General features: G+C 62.5%; 1 protein-coding gene across 18 annotated transcripts in view; it reads right to left on the bottom strand.

The window, feature by feature from the left end:
* The window catches only part of PTPRS (protein tyrosine phosphatase receptor type S), a 99,523-nt gene that overhangs the window by 5,068 nt on the left and 76,871 nt on the right, over window positions 1-17,584 (bottom strand). For 9 of the 18 annotated variants that reach the window (XR_006743043.1, XM_045589120.1, XM_045589125.1 and 6 more), the window contains 17 exons: window positions 15,563-15,680; window positions 13,349-13,957; window positions 12,831-12,928; window positions 12,261-12,514; window positions 11,626-11,719; window positions 11,309-11,524; window positions 10,274-10,431; window positions 9,789-9,800; window positions 9,455-9,567; window positions 7,711-7,758; window positions 5,748-5,845; window positions 5,542-5,665; window positions 4,850-5,025; window positions 4,638-4,757; window positions 1,805-1,959; window positions 1,440-1,725; window positions 1,090-1,268 (listed from right to left, as the gene is read on the bottom strand). Coding sequence is in view for 17 of the 18 variants with exons in the window: in XM_045589120.1 (XP_045445076.1) it covers window positions 1,090-1,268; window positions 1,440-1,725; window positions 1,805-1,959; window positions 4,638-4,757; window positions 4,850-5,025; window positions 5,542-5,665; window positions 5,748-5,845; window positions 7,711-7,758; window positions 9,455-9,567; window positions 9,789-9,800; window positions 10,274-10,431; window positions 11,309-11,524; window positions 11,626-11,719; window positions 12,261-12,514; window positions 12,831-12,928; window positions 13,349-13,957; window positions 15,563-15,680 (2,858 nt within the window). In the remaining variant the exon portion in view is untranslated. The remainder of the gene's footprint in view (window positions 1-1,089; window positions 1,269-1,439; window positions 1,726-1,804; window positions 1,960-4,637; window positions 4,758-4,849; window positions 5,026-5,541; window positions 5,666-5,747; window positions 5,846-7,710; window positions 7,759-9,454; window positions 9,568-9,788; window positions 9,801-10,273; window positions 10,432-11,308; window positions 11,525-11,625; window positions 11,720-12,260; window positions 12,515-12,830; window positions 12,929-13,348; window positions 13,958-15,562; window positions 15,681-17,584) is intronic. The other 9 variants (XM_045589127.1, XM_045589126.1, XM_045589124.1 and 6 more) reach the window with 3 other exon arrangements.

The raw sequence follows: 17,584 nt of genomic DNA on the forward strand, positions 1-17,584 counted from the left end.
AGCCAGGCCTTGGCAGAGGTGGCACCTTCTGCCTAGACCGTGGTCGGCAAACTGCAGCTCGAGAGCCACATGCGGCTCTTCGGCCCCTTGAGTGTGGCTCTTCCACAAAATACCACGGCCTGGGCGAGTCCATTTTAAAGAAGTGGCAATGGGAGAAGTTGAAGTTCTAAAAATTTGGCTCTCAGAAGAAATTTCAGTTGTTATACCGTTGGTATTTGGGTCTGTGGACTGATGAGTCTGCCGGCCACTGGCCTGGACAACCTGCCGGGGCCGCGGTTTCGTCAGCAGGACTGACCTTGGGGGCCGGCTCACTCTGTGACGGGCACTGTTCTGGGCAAAACCCCTGGCCTCCACCCACCAGATGCCAGTAGGAGCCACCTCTCCCCTCCACACATACTCAAATCACAACCATCAAAAACGTCCTTAGCCCAGCCCGGCGGCTCAGTGGCTGACTGTCAACCTATGACCCAGGCGGTCAGGGTTCGACTCCTGGTCAGGGCACATACCCAGGTTGCAGTTGTGGGCTCCATCCACGATCAGGGGGTTGTAGGGGGCAGCCAATCAATGATTCTCATCATCGACGTTTCTATTTCTCTCTCCCTCTCCCTCTCCAAAATCAATGAGAGTATATATGTTGCCGAAACCGGTTTGGCTCAGTGGTAGAGCATCGGTCTGCAGACTGAAAGGTCCCAGGTTCGATTCCGGTCAAGGGCATGTACCTTGGTTGCGGGCACATCCCCAGTAGGGGGTGTGCAGGAGGCAGCTGGTCGATGTTTCTCTCTCATCGACGTTTCTAGCTCTCTCTCTCTCTCTCTCCCTTCCTCTCTGTAAAGAACCAATAAAATATATTAAAAAAAAAAAAAAAGAGTATATATGTTTTTAAAAAGTCCCTAGACTTTGCCGAATTTCCCCCGGGGGACGGAATCATGCAGACAGAGCCATGGGTGCAGAAGGAAAGACGGGCCCATTGTGAACGGCAGCTCTCAGCCCGGGCGGTGCCCTCCCTCTGCCTCCCTGTGCCTGGCGACTCCCAAGTGAGAACGGAGGCCCCTCAGGGCCGGGGCGGGGGATCCCAGGCCGAGGCGGTACCTGTAGCCGTCGATGAAGCTGGCGTTGATGTAGTCGGAGCCCTCCACGCCCCGGATGGGCTGCAGGCAGACCCGCGTGCTCTCGTAGGGCATGATGTTGACCAGGCGGTTCTTGAACTTGTTACAAGGCAGATTGGCACTGATGAAGCGGGACGTGTGGGCTTTGGAGTTGGCCAGCCGCTGGGGGGCGAGAGGCAGGGCTGCCTTCAGCATGACCTCCGGCCGGAGCCCCGAGGGACCCCGGTCGCAGGGACCGCCCACCCACATCCCCCCACTCACCCCCCTCCCGCCCCATCGCCGGGGCGATGTCAGTCTCGCCCCAAGGCCCCTCGCCCGCCCTGCCCGCCCCACCTTGAACTCGAGCTCCATGCCGGTGACGTGCTCGCCGGGCTCCACCTGGGCCAGCTTCTGGATGTAGGCGTAGAGGCTGCGGGCGGGCACCTCGGTGTTGCCGCAGCCCACAGCCTCCAGCAGCGCCTCGTGGATGAAGCTGTACTGGTCCTCCGTCTGCACCATGTAGTTGCGCTGGGACCGCATGAGCGTCACATGGCCGTACACGTCCACCGTCTTCTCCGGCTTGATGCGCTCCAGCATGGCGTCGATGACGATGAAGCAGCCCGTGCGGCCCACCCCCGCGCTGCGGGGACAGGCGCCTCAGGGTGGGCTGGGGAGGGGCGGGGGGCGCGGGGGGAGCGGGCGCAGGGCGGGCCGCCTACCTGCAGTGGACCACCACGGGGCCGGCGTCGGGGGGGTTGCAGGTCTTGACTCTCCGCAGGAAAGCCAGGAAGGGGGTGGGGTACTCGGGCACCCCGTGGTCCGGCCATGCCGTGAACTGGAACTGGCGGACTTCCCGCTTCTCGCTGGAGCCGTTCTGGGAGCCGCAGGGACACGGCCGTCACCACAGCCCACCACCCACACGCGGAGGGCGCCCAACGCACTCTCCGGCCCCCGCGCCCATGTCCGGCACAGGGGGTCCCCGCAGGTAAGTCTCCTGTCTGTGTCACACAGCGGGGCCAACACCGTGCCCCCACTCTCTCCCCCCACCCGCTCATACCGGCCAACACGATCACGGCCTTCAGCGTCTACCCCAGACCTGCCCATGTCTCGCCCCCCATGGCAGTCACCACGGTCCTCCCCATCATCACCCTGGCCCCTCCAGTCCGCCGGTGCCACCCCCATGAAGCCAGGGAGCGCCTGTGAGCATGAGTCAGGTCCCGTGCCTACTGTGCCTACCGCCCGGGAGGGCTCCCACCTCCCTTGGGGAAAAAGCCCAAGTCCTCCCCATGGCCCATAGGCCCTGCACAGCCCTCTCCATCCTCTCCCTGTCCTCAGCTCCTCTCTCCCCCCACACTGTTCACTCAGCCCGTTACGTGGCCTTCGCACTGCTCTTCCAGCACGCCAGGCACAGTCCTGCCCCAGGGCCTTTGCACGTGCTGTGCCCCCTGCCTGGCTGGAGTGCTATTTCCCCACAGCTCATGGCTCCTTCCTCCAGGTCCCCCAGTTCACATTCTATCCCTCTCCTCTGCTTTGCTGTCATCCTACACGTGAGATTTCCTGTCGTGTTTGGACCTTGGTCTCAGAGGGGTTTTTGTGAACTTGACCTCCCTTCCCCCAAAGGCAAGAGAAATAAAAGAAAAAATAAATAAATGAATGGGACTGCGCCACGCTAAAAAACTTCTGCACAGCAAGAGAAACCATCAACAAAACAAAAAGGCAACCAACTAAATGGGAGAACATATTTGCAAGTGGTATTCCAATACATGGCTAATATCCAAAATATATAAAGACTTCAGAGAACTCAACAACCAAAAAACCATCTGATTAAAACACGGGCAGGGGACCAGAACCATTTTCCAAGACATTCAGATGCTCAACTTCACTAGCAGCCAGGGAAATGTAAATCAAAACCACAAAGGGGTACCACCTCACGCCTGTCAAAATGGCTGTTCCCAACAAGACGAGTAATGATAACCAGTGCTGGAGAGGTTGTGGAGAAAAGAGAAGCCTCTCTCACAGCTGGTGGGAACGTAAACGGGCACAGCCACCATGGAACACAGTAGGGAGGCTCCCCCCAAATTAACAGTAACCCTGATGGCCCAGCAATCCCTCTCCGGGATCCACCTGAAAGACTCGAAAGCACACACACAGATCTATGGACCCCGATGTTCACGGCAACCTTATTCATGGCGGCCAAGACATGGAAACAAGACACGGAAACAACCCACGTGTCCTTCGAAGGAGAATGGGTCAAGAAGATATGGTCCGAATACACAACGGATGCTCCTCAGCCAAATGCAGAGACAAAACACTGCCAGTGCTGACAACGTGAACGGACCCTGAGAACGTGACGCTATGTGAAGCCCGACGGAAAAGAACAGGAAGCAACACAGGAACACACTCATACGTATAGACAACAGAATGGTGGTTACCAGAGGGGAAAAGGGGGGGGGAGGTGGACGAGGATAAAGGGGGTCAAATATACAGCGACTGGCGGAGACTGGACTCGGGTGGTGAGCATGCAATGGAGTACAGAGATATCATATTCCCAGGACAGACACCCTATGTGTTATCAACCCATGCCAATACATTTAATAAAAAAAATGACTCATTATTGGCATGTCTTTTGTCTGTCTTGTCCACTAGACCCGTGGTCGGCAAACTGTGGCTCTTTGGCCCCTTGAGGGTGGCTCTTCCACAAAATACCACGGCCTGGGCGAGTCTATGTTGAAGAAGAGATGTTAGAAGAAGTTGAAGTTTAAAAATTGTGGCTCTCAAAAGAAATTCCAAACGTTGTCCTGTTGATATTTGGCTCTGCTGACTAATGAGTTTGCCGGCCACTGGCCTAGACTCAGCCCCATGAGGCCAGGATATTCCGTCTTTCTCTGTCCCTGCTGTGTCCTGGTGCCGGCTCAGGGCCTGACACACAGCACGTGCTGGACGTGTGTGAAGGAGATAAGCATCCTTACTGCCTCCTCCTGCCCATCCACTCAGCTTCCTGATGCACGGGCCAGGCTGTGCTTCATGCCAAGAGGAAACCTGAGGCGGGGGAGCCTCGGGGTGCTGGTACGCACCTCCTCTCCCCGCTGGGTTGCAGCGATTACATCAACATGATGCGTGGAGTCCCCGGGTGCAGGACAGGTGGAGCTAAATGCTTACCTGAAGGTGACCTTCGGCCCAGCCCTGGCCGCCCACAGCCTATGGGGTCCCTCCTGCTCTGTTCCACCCAAGACTTAAGCTCCCTTAGGGCAGGGTTGGCCTCTGCCAGGACTGGTCTGAGGCCCAGGAGGATAACAGATTCACTGCTCAACGGGGCTCTGCTGGTTCTGTTCTCTCGCTGTGGCCAGGGACACGCGGTGCCCCACCCCGAGCCTCAGTTTCCCCATCCATAAAATGGGCTTCACGAGAATGTGGTCAGCCTGGGTCAATGCCTGGCTCTCTCTGCCTGAGGGGGTGCCTCCAGGGCAGAAGCTAGGCCCATCTTCCCCTCTGCCTCGCCGCCCTCCCTCGTCCCCCTCAGCCCCCGGCCCGGCCCGGCCCGGCCCGGCCCACCTTGTGCAGGGAGAAGGTCCGCACGCAGAAGGTGGCCAGCTCGATGGTGTCCAGCAGCGTCACCTGGATGAAGCCGTAGGTCTCGGTGCCCCTGTTGGGCCAGTACTGGTCACATTTGATCTGTGCCGGAAAGGAGGACGGAGGTGAGTGTGCGCCTGGGCGGGCCGGGGACTCGGGGGGGGGGGGGGGGGGAGGGCAGGTCCGGGCCTCACCCGCGATTTCTCCTCCAGCCGCGTCATCATGACGATGGTGGCGGAGCGCTGCTCCCACACCATGCGCCAGAAGTCCCCGAAGGTCTCGGGCAGCGGCCCCTGCGTGGCGATGTACGCGTTCTGCCGGCGGTAGCCGTCCACGTAGTTGGCGTTGATGTAATCGCTGCCCACAATGCCTGCGGCCCGAGCGAGACGCCGAGGTCAGTGGGGGAGCCCCTTCCTTCCAGGCCGGCTCCGTGAGCCCAACGGGAAGCCCTCTCGGAGCGCCCCGGCCTGTCCCCCAGGAATCGTGGGCACAGACGGTAGGATCCCACCTCAGCGCTGCGGCCACGGGGGCCGGGTGGTGCGCTGTGGGGCCGTCCTGGGCACGGCAGGGGTGGCGCACGTCCCTGGCCCCCCTCCAGCTGTCACTAACAACCCCTCCTCCCCCCGGGGACCCAGACACTGCCCTACGTCCGTGGGTGGCACAACGGCTCCAGCTGAGAGCCAGGAGTGCAGAGAGGCCGGTGGAAACACGGAAGGGATAGCAGCCATCACTTAAACACACGTGTAACAATTCCCAGTGCGCTGGACCAGGCCTGAGCCCAGAACCAGCCTCTCCCATCCGACCCCTGGCTCGTCCATGCTGCCGGCCGTGGAGCGGGCTGCGGGCACTCCGGAAGGAGAGGCGGGGTGGCCGGGCCCGGTGCTACCTTCGATGGGCTGGAGGATGACGCGGGAGTGGTCGTAGGCGATGACGTTGGCATAGCGGTTCTTGGGCTTGTTCACTTCCAGGTTGGAATGCTCCCACGTGAACTGCTGGCCTGGGTCAATGGACTGCGGGGAAGGGGAGGGAGTGTCAGGTGGCCGTCGGAGGGCTGGGCGGGGGAGGGGGGGTCTGGGGAAGGGCTCAGCTCACCTCGTACTCCTGGGAGAGCTTGAGGCTGTCGTTGGCCTTGAGGCGCTCCGTGTGCTCTGCCATGTCCGAGATGGGGATCGGCGGGTGGCTGAGCATGCCTGCGGGGAGAGCAGACCCGCAGTGCGGGCCGGTCAGGGGGGCCCACCCGAGCCGGGGGGTGGGGGAGCTCTACAGTGTGAGTCTGCGATGGACGAGCTGTGGTTAGAGGGCCTGGCGGGTGGGGGGACCCTGGCCGAGGGCCTGAGATGGGGCAGCAGGGGCTGCAGCCCCGGCCGCGCCCGGCCCCCCTGCTCACACGTCCTCCCACCCCGTCCCCACCCGGCCGGGGAGGGGCGCCCGGAGGCCTTCAAGCTCCTGGTGCCTCGTGGCAGGAAGCAGGCGGGTGACACAGAAATGGAGAAGCAGATGGCAGCTGGCTGAGCCTCCAGAAACACTGTTCCCCGGAGTGGGAGACACATTCCTTCCTGCCCCTCTGGGGTCCGAGGGCCTCCCAGTACTCTGCCAGGAGAGCTGGGGCCTGCGGGTATGTCTCTGCCCAGCTGGGACAGACACTGCACCCCTCACTCTGCAGCCGTGTCCTCACCCTGTGCCCGGAGCACCCTGTGCCCGGAGCACCCTGTGCATGGACCATCCTGTGCACGGACCATCCTGTGCACGGATCATCCTGTACACGGATCATCCTGTGCATGGATCATCCTGTGCCCAGAGCACCCTGTGCATGGATCATCCTGTGCACGGAGCACCCTGTGCACGGAGCACCCTGTGCACGGAGCACCTGTGCAGGGATCACCCTGTGCCCGGAGCACCCTGTGCCTGGAGCACCCTGTGCCCGGAGCACCCTGTGCAGGGATCACCCTGTGCACGGAACACCTTGTGCAGGGATCACCTTGTGCACAGAGAATCCTGTGCACGGACCATCCTGTGCAGGGATCACCTTGTGCACGGACCATCCTGTGCACGGAGCACCCTGTGCACGGATCACCCTGTGCACGGAGCACCCTGTGCACGGACCATCCTGTGCACGGAGCACCCTGTGCACGAACCATCCTGTGCAGGGATCACCTTGTGCACAGAGAATCCTGTGCACGGACCATCCTGTGCACGGACCATCCTGTGCACGGAGCACCCTGTGCACGGACCATCCTGTGCACGGACCATCCTGTGCACGGACCATCCTGTGCACGGACCATCCTGTGCAGGGATCACCTTGTGCACGGACCATCCTGTGCACGGACCATCCTGTGCACGGACCATCCTGTGCACGGAGCACCCTGTGCACGGACCATCCTGTGCATGGACCATCCTGTGCCCGGAGCACCCTGTGCACGGATCATCCTGTGCACGGACCATCCTGTGCAGGGATCACCTTGTGCACAGAGCACCCTGTACACGGATCATCCTGTGCATGGATCACCCTGTACATGGGTCGGTGACAGCCTGATCTTCAAGCTCCTGGGGTGTGGTGGTGACTGGAGGTAGGGGGGTGGGTCTGGCTCTTCCTGGTATCTGGGTCTGCCAGACCAGTCTCCATGCCCGGGCCAGTGCTAGCTACGAACACACACACACACACACACACACACACACACACGGCAGCTACGTGAATCGGGTCAAGTGTTGCCAGGCCAGCTGGCAAACAACTGCTGTTCTGGTGGGGCCCCCGGGGTCTCCCAGGAGCCCACCCCATGGAGTCTGAGGCTGGTGTTCCTCTGCCTGTGGCTCTCCCTGCCTGTCACCAGGGTGGGCTCCTGCTCTCCTGTATGTATGAGTCTCACCTACATCCGTCCCCACGCCCACACACAGTCACAACCAGCTCTCTAAGGGCGCAGCGGGCCGGACCCCTTTCCCCTGAAGCCAGCGCAGGACAGCGGGCAGAGAGAGGTGGCGGGATGGAGAAACCAAAGATGAAAACAAACGAGGGGCGGGTGGGGAAGGGAGCCGAGAACAGAAAGACACAGGAACTAACTTTCAAAGTGAAACCCCGGCTCCCTGAGGGGGCTGCTGAGGCCCGAATCTGCAGAAACAGCAAACAATAAGTAAATGAAAACAGGCGGGGCGCGGCCTCCCCACCCGAGCTGGGCGCACGCACACGGCTGCCGACAGACGCGGGGCAGGCACGTCCCCGGGACCGGAGCAGCGGCTGCTTCCTCTGCCTGGTGTTTAGCCACGACTCTGGGAGGATCCCAGTGTTAGCTTCTTCCGTCAGCGCCACCCACACCCACCGTGCAGGTCACTGCGGGCTCGGGAGAGTGCAGGACGGTGAGGGAGAACTGAGGGTGGAGGAAGGACAGGGCCGATGCCATAAACTTGGAGCGGACGCCGGCCACCAGTTAAACATGTTTAAAATCTCTATTTAGCCCCAGATGGTTTTGCTCAGTGGATAGAGCATCAGGCTGCAAACTGAGGGGTCCCGGGTTCGATTCTAGTCAAGGGCACATGCCAGGGCTGCGGGCTCGATCCCCACCCTGGGGCGTTCAGGAGACAGCCAGTCCAGGTTCTCTCATCATTGATGTTTCCATCTCTCTATTCCTCCCCATTCTCTCTCAAAAACAAACAAATCAATAAATTTAAAAAAAATACATATATATATATATATATATATAATCTCTATTTGGTTGGAAACTGAGTTAATATGAACCAGTTCAGAAAGAGAAAGCAGATTCCAGAGTGCAGGTGGAGGGAACGAGGGAACCACGTTAAGAACAGCCACCATCCGTTACATTAAAAATCCCTTATTTGGCCGAAACCGGTTTGGCTCAGTGGATAGAGCTTCGGCCTGCAGACTGAAAGGTCCCGGGTTCGATTCCGGTAGGGGGCATGTACCTTGGTTGCCGGCACATCCCCAGTGGGGGTTGTGCAGGAGGCAGCTGATCGATGTTTCTCACTCTCTATCCCTCTCTCTTCCTCTCTGTAAAAAAATCAGTAAAATATATATATTTAAAGAAAAAAAACAACCCTTATTCTGTTAGAAGCAGCTGGCACCAGCCTGGTGAGAGGGAGGAGGCGGGCGTGCGTGGCTCTTGTCCATGAAGAGGATCACGGACGAAGCTGATTCCGCTTCCCACCAGGCGTGGCGGTGGCCTAAGCTGCACCTTATTCACCTACAGCACATGTGTCAAACACAAGGCCCGCGGGCCAAATCCGTCCCGCCAGGCCTTGCAATGTGGCCCGCACCGCGCTGTCATCACTGCACTCCGCTGCGTTTCCATCACAATGACAGTTTATGACTGTTCAGTAAACCATTCGGCCCGCGATTTAGGCTGGATTTTAGATTTTGGCCCCTTCTCTGATTGAGTTCGACACCCCTAACCTACAGGGAGCTGTTCGGAGGCAGAAGGTGCACGAGCATCTGTGGCCAGGGAGGGGGGATGCAGGCCACATGGGAGGTATGATTAGCGTCTTGCTAGGGGCACATCCAGGGAGTGTGGAAAAGGCCAAGTGGTCTTAAGACTAGAGGTGTGAACGGAAACAGCTCTTTCTGCCGGAAGAGAGGAGGAGGGCTTGGTGGTTTTTACACGCCCTTTACGCTCCCCCACAGAAGACAGCACAAGCCTCCTTTGGTTGTAAGCGAGCTCCACGCCTGGAACAGGTGGAAGTCGGGAATCGGGAACTGGCTGCACGGAGCGCAGCGTGGAGAGGCAGGGCGGGTGGCTGCAGGCAGCTGCCTCTGCCCGGCGGGGCTGCCCCTGGCACGGGGGGTGAGCACGTACCTGGCGTCTGGAAGTTAATGCGCCTCATTTCCACGGGGTCCTTGGGGTGGTGGGGGGCGAGGTCGGCGTTGTTCAGCAGGCATTTGGTGCGGGGCTCCGAGTCCTTGCGTTTACTTGGGAGGAGAAAGGGAAGCATCGGTGAGTGCCAGCATGTGTCCACAGACGCGTACGCACGTGTGAACACACTCCTGGCCCTGTGTATACACACGACAGGAGTTCCCAGGGTCGTGTGTACACACGTGTGCAACTATAGGAGCAGCCAGGCCCCCTCCCCCACCAACCCATCCCCCCTCCTCAGCCTCCTTGGGCCTCAGAGGGCAGGGCCAGTTCTCACCTGTCAGGCTTGCTGCTCCCAAAAGCAGGCGCAGGAGAGGAGGGAAAGGAGACAGGTGAGGGGTGTGGCCATGTGGGCCTGCTCCGAACGGCAGGTGGCTTTCCTAACCGCTCTGAGCCTTCGTCTCACCCAGGAAATGGGGCTCCTCCCGGTGCCAGGCCCACCACCCTCCTGTCTGCGCCAAGACAGGCCCACGTGGCCGCGAGGAGCGCTGTCCTCATTAGACTGGACAGGCAGCCTCTGCCCCCCATCCTCTCCACCCCAGGGGACTGTGCGGCCTAGGAGGAGTCAAGCCGCTGGCCGGAGTGAGCCCCAGCCGGACCCTCCCTGAGCCGTGTGACTGCGATCAGGCAGCTTAACCTCTGGGCTCAGTTTTCCCACCGTTACCTCAGGGGGCTCCCGTACTGATCTTCTGAGATGACACCCCCTCCTGTCCCAGGAACCGCCCCTCCCCCGCCCCCTCTGTCAGGGGCGTGCGGCCTCACTTCTTGTAGAGCAGGATGGCGATGACGATGCAGATGATGAAGACCACGGCCAGCACCGGCCCGATCACCCAGATGAGCCCCTCCTCGCCGTCCACGATGGGCTGGGGGTCCGGGTTGTCCAGCTGGAAGGGGTCTGAGAAGGGGCTGGCCGCGAAGGTCTGTGTGCACAGGCGGAGAGGGCCTCGTTGGCGTCCCTCCTCCTCACGCCCGCAGCCCCTCCCGGGCTCCACACGCACACGCACGCACACACACACACACACCCGTGGCTCCAGAGAACGCCGCCTGGGGCCCCGCCGTGCCTCTTGCCTCCAGAGCTTTGCACGTGCGGACCCTGCGGGCCCTTCTGGGTTGGACTCCTACACACCCAGCCAAAGCCCCACCCCAAGCTCCTTCCTCTGAAGCGCCTTCCTCCTGGGACCCGCCCCTTCACGTCCTTCCCTGGGCCCGGAAGGCAGGAGGGAGGAGGGGTGTCTGGCTCAGAGGTCAGGGAGGGCAGGAGGGAGGATGGGTGTCTGGCTCAGAGGTCAGGGAAGGCAGGAGGGAGGATGGGTGTCTGGCTCTGAGGTCAGGGAAGGCAGGAGGGAGGAAGGGTGTCTGGCTCAGAGGTCAGGGAAGGCAGGAGGGAGGATGGGTGTCTGGCTCAGAGGTCAGGGAAGGCAGGAGGGAGGAAGGGAGTCTGGCTCTGAGGTCAGGGAAGGCAGGAGGGAGGATGGGTGTCTGGCTCAGAGGTCAGGGAAGGCAGGAGGGAGGAGGGGTGTCTGGCTCAGAGGTCAGGCAAGGCAGGAGGGAGGAAGGGAGTCTGGCTCTGAGGTCAGGCAAGGCAGGAGGGAGGAAGGGAGTCTGGCTCTGAGGTCAGGGAAGGCAGGAGGGAGGAAGGGAGTCTGGCTCTGAGGTCAGGCAAGGCAGGAGGGAGGAAGGGAGTCTGGCTCTGAGGTCAGGGAAGGCAGGAGGGAGGAAGGGAGTCTGGCTCTGAGGTCAGGGCCCGGGGGGCCGAGGCCAGGCCGGGGCGGCCTCACTGCAGGAGCCGGGACTTACGGGCTCGCTCTTCTGCAGCACGGCCAGCACGAAGAGGACGTAGCGCTGGCCGGGCTCCAGGCCCCTGTTGTCGAAGCCGCCGTACTGCTTCTGGTCGCCGGGCTGGAAGGCGGGCGGCAGCGCGGAGAAGCGGGCGGCGATGTAGGGCCGGGGCGCCTCGAGCTGGCGCGAGTGCCGCAGGCTGCGCCTCTGCAGCCGGGCGATGTCCTGGATGAGCTGCGGGAACAGAGGCGCGGGCGGCTCAGAGCCCGCCGGGCCCGGGGGCTCAGGACGGCCGGCACGTGTGCGCCCCCTGCAGGCGGGGCGCCGGCCCTCACCTCCTCCAGGTCCATGTCCTCCGGGCTGCCCAGCGGGGGCAGGAACTGGCCGCCACGGGACTTGCGCAGCGGCACCATCACGATGAAGTAGCTCCTGTCAGGAGACGGAGCGTCAGAGCCGCCCTCTGGGGGGGTGAGTGGAGCCTCCCTTTCCGAGTCCTCCCTGCTGCTCCTGCAATGGGGTCCGCTGCCCTCCAGCCCCAGCCGGGCCGCTGATCACACGGACCTCTGCCTGCACGGTCTCTCCTGTGCAGCTGTATTTCTTGAATTCCTACACACCCTTCCAACGCCCCAGCTCCCAGGCCCACACAGTTTTGGAGGCCTGGGGTCCAGATGCTCCCCAGGGGCTGAGAGTCTGTGCAGAGTGGCCTCCCCCCCCCCAATCTGGGAACCCCAAACCGGGAGAAGGTCAGGCACACGGGGCGTCAGAGCAGACACAGGCCACCGTTAGTGACGCTTCCCGTGAGAAGCCCTGGACCTTCCTGGGGCCACGCCGATGGGGCTGGCGGAACCCCCGTTGTAAACGCCACCCCGGCGCGCCTCGGCTCCGGACCTCGCCTTAACTCTGGCCGAGGAACGGCGGCCCGGAAAGGCCGGGGGCTGGCTAACGGGGCGAGGGCCCGGGGGAGGCGTACTGGACGGGCACGGGGCTCTGGCCGTCGGGAAGGTACACCAGGATGAAGCCGTCGGCGTTGGGCTTGGGGGCCACGCTGGGCTTGCCGCTGAGCAGGTTGAAGGCGGTCCAGGCCGTGACCGTCTGCTGCAGGCCGCCCAGGCTGCTGCCGCGGTTGGTCAGCACGAAGTTGTAGAAGGTGTTGGGCTTGAGGTGCGTGATGAGCTTCTTGGTGGTGCGGCCGTCCACGTCCAGGGTGAGCCCGTTGTACTGGATCTGCGGGCCGGGCTGGCTCAGCAGGGTCCGTCCGGGCTGACCTCCGGCCCTGACCAAACCTAGATCCCAGCTGAGCCCTGACCCTAGGCAGAGCCCCAATCCTTACTGAGCCCCAATCCCAGGTTCAACTCCAACCCCGCTTGGAGACCTCATCGCAGAGTGAACCCCAACCCCAGGCGGAGCCTCAGTCCCCCGTGAAGCCCGATCCCACGCAGCCCCAAGCCCCGCTGAGCCCCCTGCCCCCCAGCAGGCCCTGGCTCCAGACCGAGCCCTCCCCCTGGCCACGCTCTAAGGCCTGACCCGCCCGCGGGCGCACCTTGTAGGGGGTGGGCGAGGTGTAGGTGTCGGGGAACTCCCAGCTGAGCAGCACGGACGTCTTCATGATCATCTTCACCTTGAAGTTCTTGGGCGAGACTGCGGGCAGCGGTCCGGCGGGAGAGAGCAGAGAGGAGAAGCCCGGTGAGTGCCGGGGAGGGCCGGGCGGGCGGGGGCGGGGAGGGGGCGGCCCAGGCATTCCCTGTTGTCCGCTGTGCCCACGGCCTTCCTGCCTGGCCCTGGCCCTGGCCCGGCCCTGCCTGGCCCTGTCCCAAGACCCTGCCGGCGGGGGAGACGGCGCGGCTGCAGAGAGAAGGCGGGGGAGGGGAGGGGCGGGGATGGCGGTGCCGCCCAGGCACGTCCCACCTTTGCCAACGCCAGAGCCTCGGGGTCCGGACTCGCCTCGAGCCTCACGAGGAAGCAGAAAAGCGGCCACTTACCTGGCGGGGGGGAGGGGAGGGGGGCGGGGGCGGGCACGGGGCCCGGTCCGGCTCTGGTGCGGGGTCTCCGCGCGCCTACCTTGGTCCCGCAGGAACGTCCGGTAGCGGACGGGGGGGCTGTAGGGGCCGGGGCCGCGGCGCGTGTGGGCCCGCACTTGGAGGTCATAGGCCGTGTCGGGCTTGAGGCCCCGCAGCGTGAGCACGTTCTCGGCGCCCGGCTCGGCCGCGGCCGGCAGCTCGGTCTCCCGGGCGGGGCCCGGGGCGCCCGCCTCCCGGACCGCCACCGTGTACTTGACGATGGCGCCGTTGCGCTCCGCGGGCACGGGGGGCAGCCAGCGCAGCAGCACGGTGCCGGCCGAGGCGTTGCCGGCGGCCTCCAGGATCTGCGGGTGGCCGCGGGGCGTGTCCTCCGGGATGCTCAGCGCCTGCGCCGCCTCCTCGCCCAGGCCACCGCGGCTCCGGGCCGCCAGCCGGAACACGTACGTGGCCCCCTTGTGCACGCCCGACGCCGTGTAGCGGTCCTCGGTGGGCGGGAACTCCAGCGTGGCCAGGGGGGACGAGTCCTCTCGGCCGAACTGCAGGCGGTAGCCCAGGACCTGGTCCGCGGTGGTGCCGGCGGGGGGCTCCCAGCGTGCCAGCAGGCTGCCCTCGGGGGTCTGCTGCACCGACAGGGTGGGGCGGCCCAGCACTGTGGGGACACGGGGCCGGCATCAGGGACTCAGAGGGGCCTCACTGAGGAACAACAACTTGGAGAAGGCAAGGCAGGGCCCCGGCTGGTTTGGCTCAGTGGATAGAGCGTCAGCCTGCGGACTGAAGGGTCCCAGGTTCCATTCCCGCCAAGGGCACATGCCCAGGTTGTGGGCTCGAGTGTGCAGGAGGCAGCCAGTCAATGTTTCTCTCTCATCACTGATGTTTCTCTCTCTCCCTCTCTGAAATCAATAAAAAAATAAAATAAAAAAAGGAGGCAAGGCATGAGGCTGCAGGGAGGTCTCGGAGGAAGTGTTCCAGGCAGAGGGAACCACGGTGCAAAGGCCCTGAGGCAGGCCTGTGCCGGATGAGGGTGAGGAGAAGCCATTAAAGGAAAACTCCCACAGGCACCACAAGGGGCCTCATGGAGGTGGCTCCTCCGTTAGCTGGGAAGTCCTACGTTTCTTGCCTTGTTCTTGCCCCTCGCTGGCGCCTGATTAATACCCACCGGACACAGCAGTGCCCAGATCCTGCACATGCCTCATGGTCTGCACAGTCTGAGTAGCAATGAATGTGCCAAAAGACGTTTTGGGGCCAGGGGAAGCAGGGGGAAAGCTGGGCTCTGCAAAGGAAACCAAGCTTCCTCACTGCAAGCCTCATCGGGACCTTTCAAGGACTGAGCGGTCACCGTGTGGGCCGTGGGTCCAGCTTAGCGAGCACAGCCCCAATGCAATGCCCCTGAGAGGAGGGCGAGACCGTAGGAGGCTTCCTGGAGGAGGTGACGTGGGCACTGGACCCTGGAGGATACACAGACTAACCAGGCTCAGGCAACAGGGGCCGTGTCCAGCCTGGATGCCAGACCGTGGGGTCAGAGGCGTGGCACCGAGTGTCCCGGAGAGAGGAATGGGTGTGGGGGGTGGGATGGGAGGCCCGATTCTCAAACACACTCTGAGCCCCTGACTGGGCTGCGCCCTCCGCCGGGACATCGCCCCCTTGCATCGTCACGGCGATGGCTCTCTCCTCACGCAGCTCAGCGGTGGCCGAGGCAAAAACAGAACCTCGAGGCTGATGGGCGGCGCCAGAAGGGGAAACTGAGGCAGGGCTGCCAGGAGAGGCGGCTTCCTGGTGCAGCTGGAGGGGTGAGGACACCACCCCCAAAAGACAACCCGCCTGGGGTGATCAGAGCCATGACAGGGGAAGGACAGGGTGCTGGGGGCCCCAGAGAGGCATCGAACCAAGACTGTGGGACAGGGGTGGGGTGGGTAGGGCTTCCTGATGAGGGAGAGATGAAGCAGAATCTAAAGGATGGGGAGGGTACAGCCGGGGAGAGGAGGGATCTGAGCAGAGGGGGCAGCTGAGTCCAGCCCGGAGAGAGGGTGTTAGCGGTGGCTGTTAGCTATTTGCATCCGGAGGGGCCCGGTAACTAAGGAAGAGAGTGATGACGAGGAGATGGGGTTGGGCCCTGCTGGGCCTGAGTGCCCCTTTGAGCAGCTCCCACCCTGTCTACTCTGGCGGCCCTCCCCGCCCAGTACGCCCTTCCCCACACGGGCTCCAGCACGCTGCAGGGATGCCAGGGGCCAAGGAGCGGCGGGGGAGGGTCTCATACCTGCTCCCTTGGTCACGACCACCTTGGGTTTGCTGCGCGCGCCATCGCCTTTCATAGTGTAGGCGGCCACAGTGACGGAGTAGGTGGTCTCAGGCTGCAGGTTTGTGATGACCATCTCCTGCAGGCAGGGGTGGCGTCGGTGAGGGAGGCAGGGCGAGGCCCGCCCTGTCCACCCTCCCTCCAGGGCTGGGCTCAAACAGGGTGGCTGTGGGGCCTGGTCCTCAGACAGAGACGTGCACACAACCTCATGCAGAGACCCCGACAGGGAGCAGGCCCATGCTGAGATGGCCACATGCAGCCTCCCTGGAGCAGGGAGCTGGCCCTGCAATAGGAATCAGGCTCCCAGCCCATCCCCGGAGTCTGTCCTCTCTGCAGCAGCCACCAGAGGGCGCCTGTGAGCATTGGAGCAGGTCCCATCCCTCCTCTGCCCACAGCTCTCTAGGTTTCCCCCCTGCCCTTGGGGTAAAATCCTGTCTTCCCTAAGTCCTACAAGACCCTGCCATTCCTGCCATATCTCCTCCCCGCTCTCGCCTCCTCCTGTTCCCCTCACCCACTCCACTCCAGCTACAAGAGCCTCCTTCCTGCCCTCCAACACGCCCGTCACGGTCCTGCCACAGGACCTTTGCACAGGCTCTTCCCGCTGCCTCCACTACGACCACCGGTGTGCTGGAATTTCCTATCCCAGCTCACGAGAGCCGACATTTAAATTTTCAGGAACTTCGTAAGCCAGTTAGTAAACACCACCAATACTAAAAAGTAAGTTACGTAAACTTATAATTCAATAAAAACTTAAAAAGCACAGAGGCATTACTCAATACCCCCCTCCTAGTCATTCTACTATGCTTACACTAGGCTATCCAGTCACCTGTCCCTGTGGCAGAAAACTACACAACAGCTGACATGGTGGGACAGGTCAGGGCTGCCCCACACACCCATCCGAGAGCTGACACTTATACCTCTGTCCACACCGTTTCCACCAGGCTGTACCGCCACCCACACTCCATCTCTCCCACTGACGTCCCTCCCCACCCGGGCCGGCCCCCAGGGAGGCGGCTCACTCTGCTGCCCTCCCTCCGGGCCTGCTGCCCCTCCCTCCGGGCCTGCTGCCCCTCCCTCCGGGTCTGGCCTGCAGTAGGAGCTCAGGAAATGACTGCCTGTTCCAACAAACGCCAGCACACCCTGGCTTGCACACACACCCACGAACGCCATCACACACGTGTCCACGTTCCCACACATGCACACCACAAACACGTCCAGCATGCCTGGGAGTTGAGGGGGGTCCCCAGGTCAAGAGCATGGGGGGGCAGGGATGCATGAACAGAGGGTCTCCTGCCCCTGAGCCCCACACCTGGGCCCTCCCGGGGTCCGGCGGGGGGGAGGCTGGACCTTCCCCGAGGAGGGGAGCAGGGTGTGGCCGTCTAGGATCAGACCCGGGCGACGGCCCGAAGTCACACGGCACCCCAGCCTGGCTCGGGGCCTCCGGGACGCCAGGGAGGGGACAGCGGTGCTGCAGGCTTCTCCCTCCCCCGGGGCCGGCCCTCCCCGCTCAGGCCAGATACAGGGGCACCGGGGGCAGAGAGAGGGATGCTTGGTCAGAGGCTGCAGCAGGTGACAGAGGGTCAGGCTGGGTTGGAAAGCGGCCCAGCTCTGGCCTGGGTCGGAGTGGGGAGGCGGTGGTGGAGGAGGGGGTGGGCACTGGAGGAAAGGCGTCCCCGGCCTCAGGGACAGCCTGTGCAAAGGCTGATGGGAGTGGTGTGTGAGTGTGTGTGCGTGTGAGACAGTGTGAATGTGTGTATGTGAGGGTGTGAGAGTGTATGTGTGTGTTTGTGTGGGAGTGTGTGTGCGCACCCGCATGTGTGTGAGAGTATGTGTGTGTGTATGTGTTTGTGTGTGTGTGTGAGAGTATGTGTTTGTGTGTGAGTGTGTGAGAGTATGTGTTTGTGTGTGAGAGTATGTGTTTGTGTGTGAGAGTGTGAGTGAGTGTGTGTGTATGTGTGAGAGTATGTGTTTGTGTGAGAGTGT

The sequence above is a fragment of the Pipistrellus kuhlii genome, unplaced genomic scaffold, assembly GCF_014108245.1.
Source record: "Pipistrellus kuhlii isolate mPipKuh1 unplaced genomic scaffold, mPipKuh1.p scaffold_m20_p_30, whole genome shotgun sequence".
Classification (NCBI taxonomy): domain Eukaryota; kingdom Metazoa; phylum Chordata; class Mammalia; order Chiroptera; family Vespertilionidae; genus Pipistrellus; species Pipistrellus kuhlii.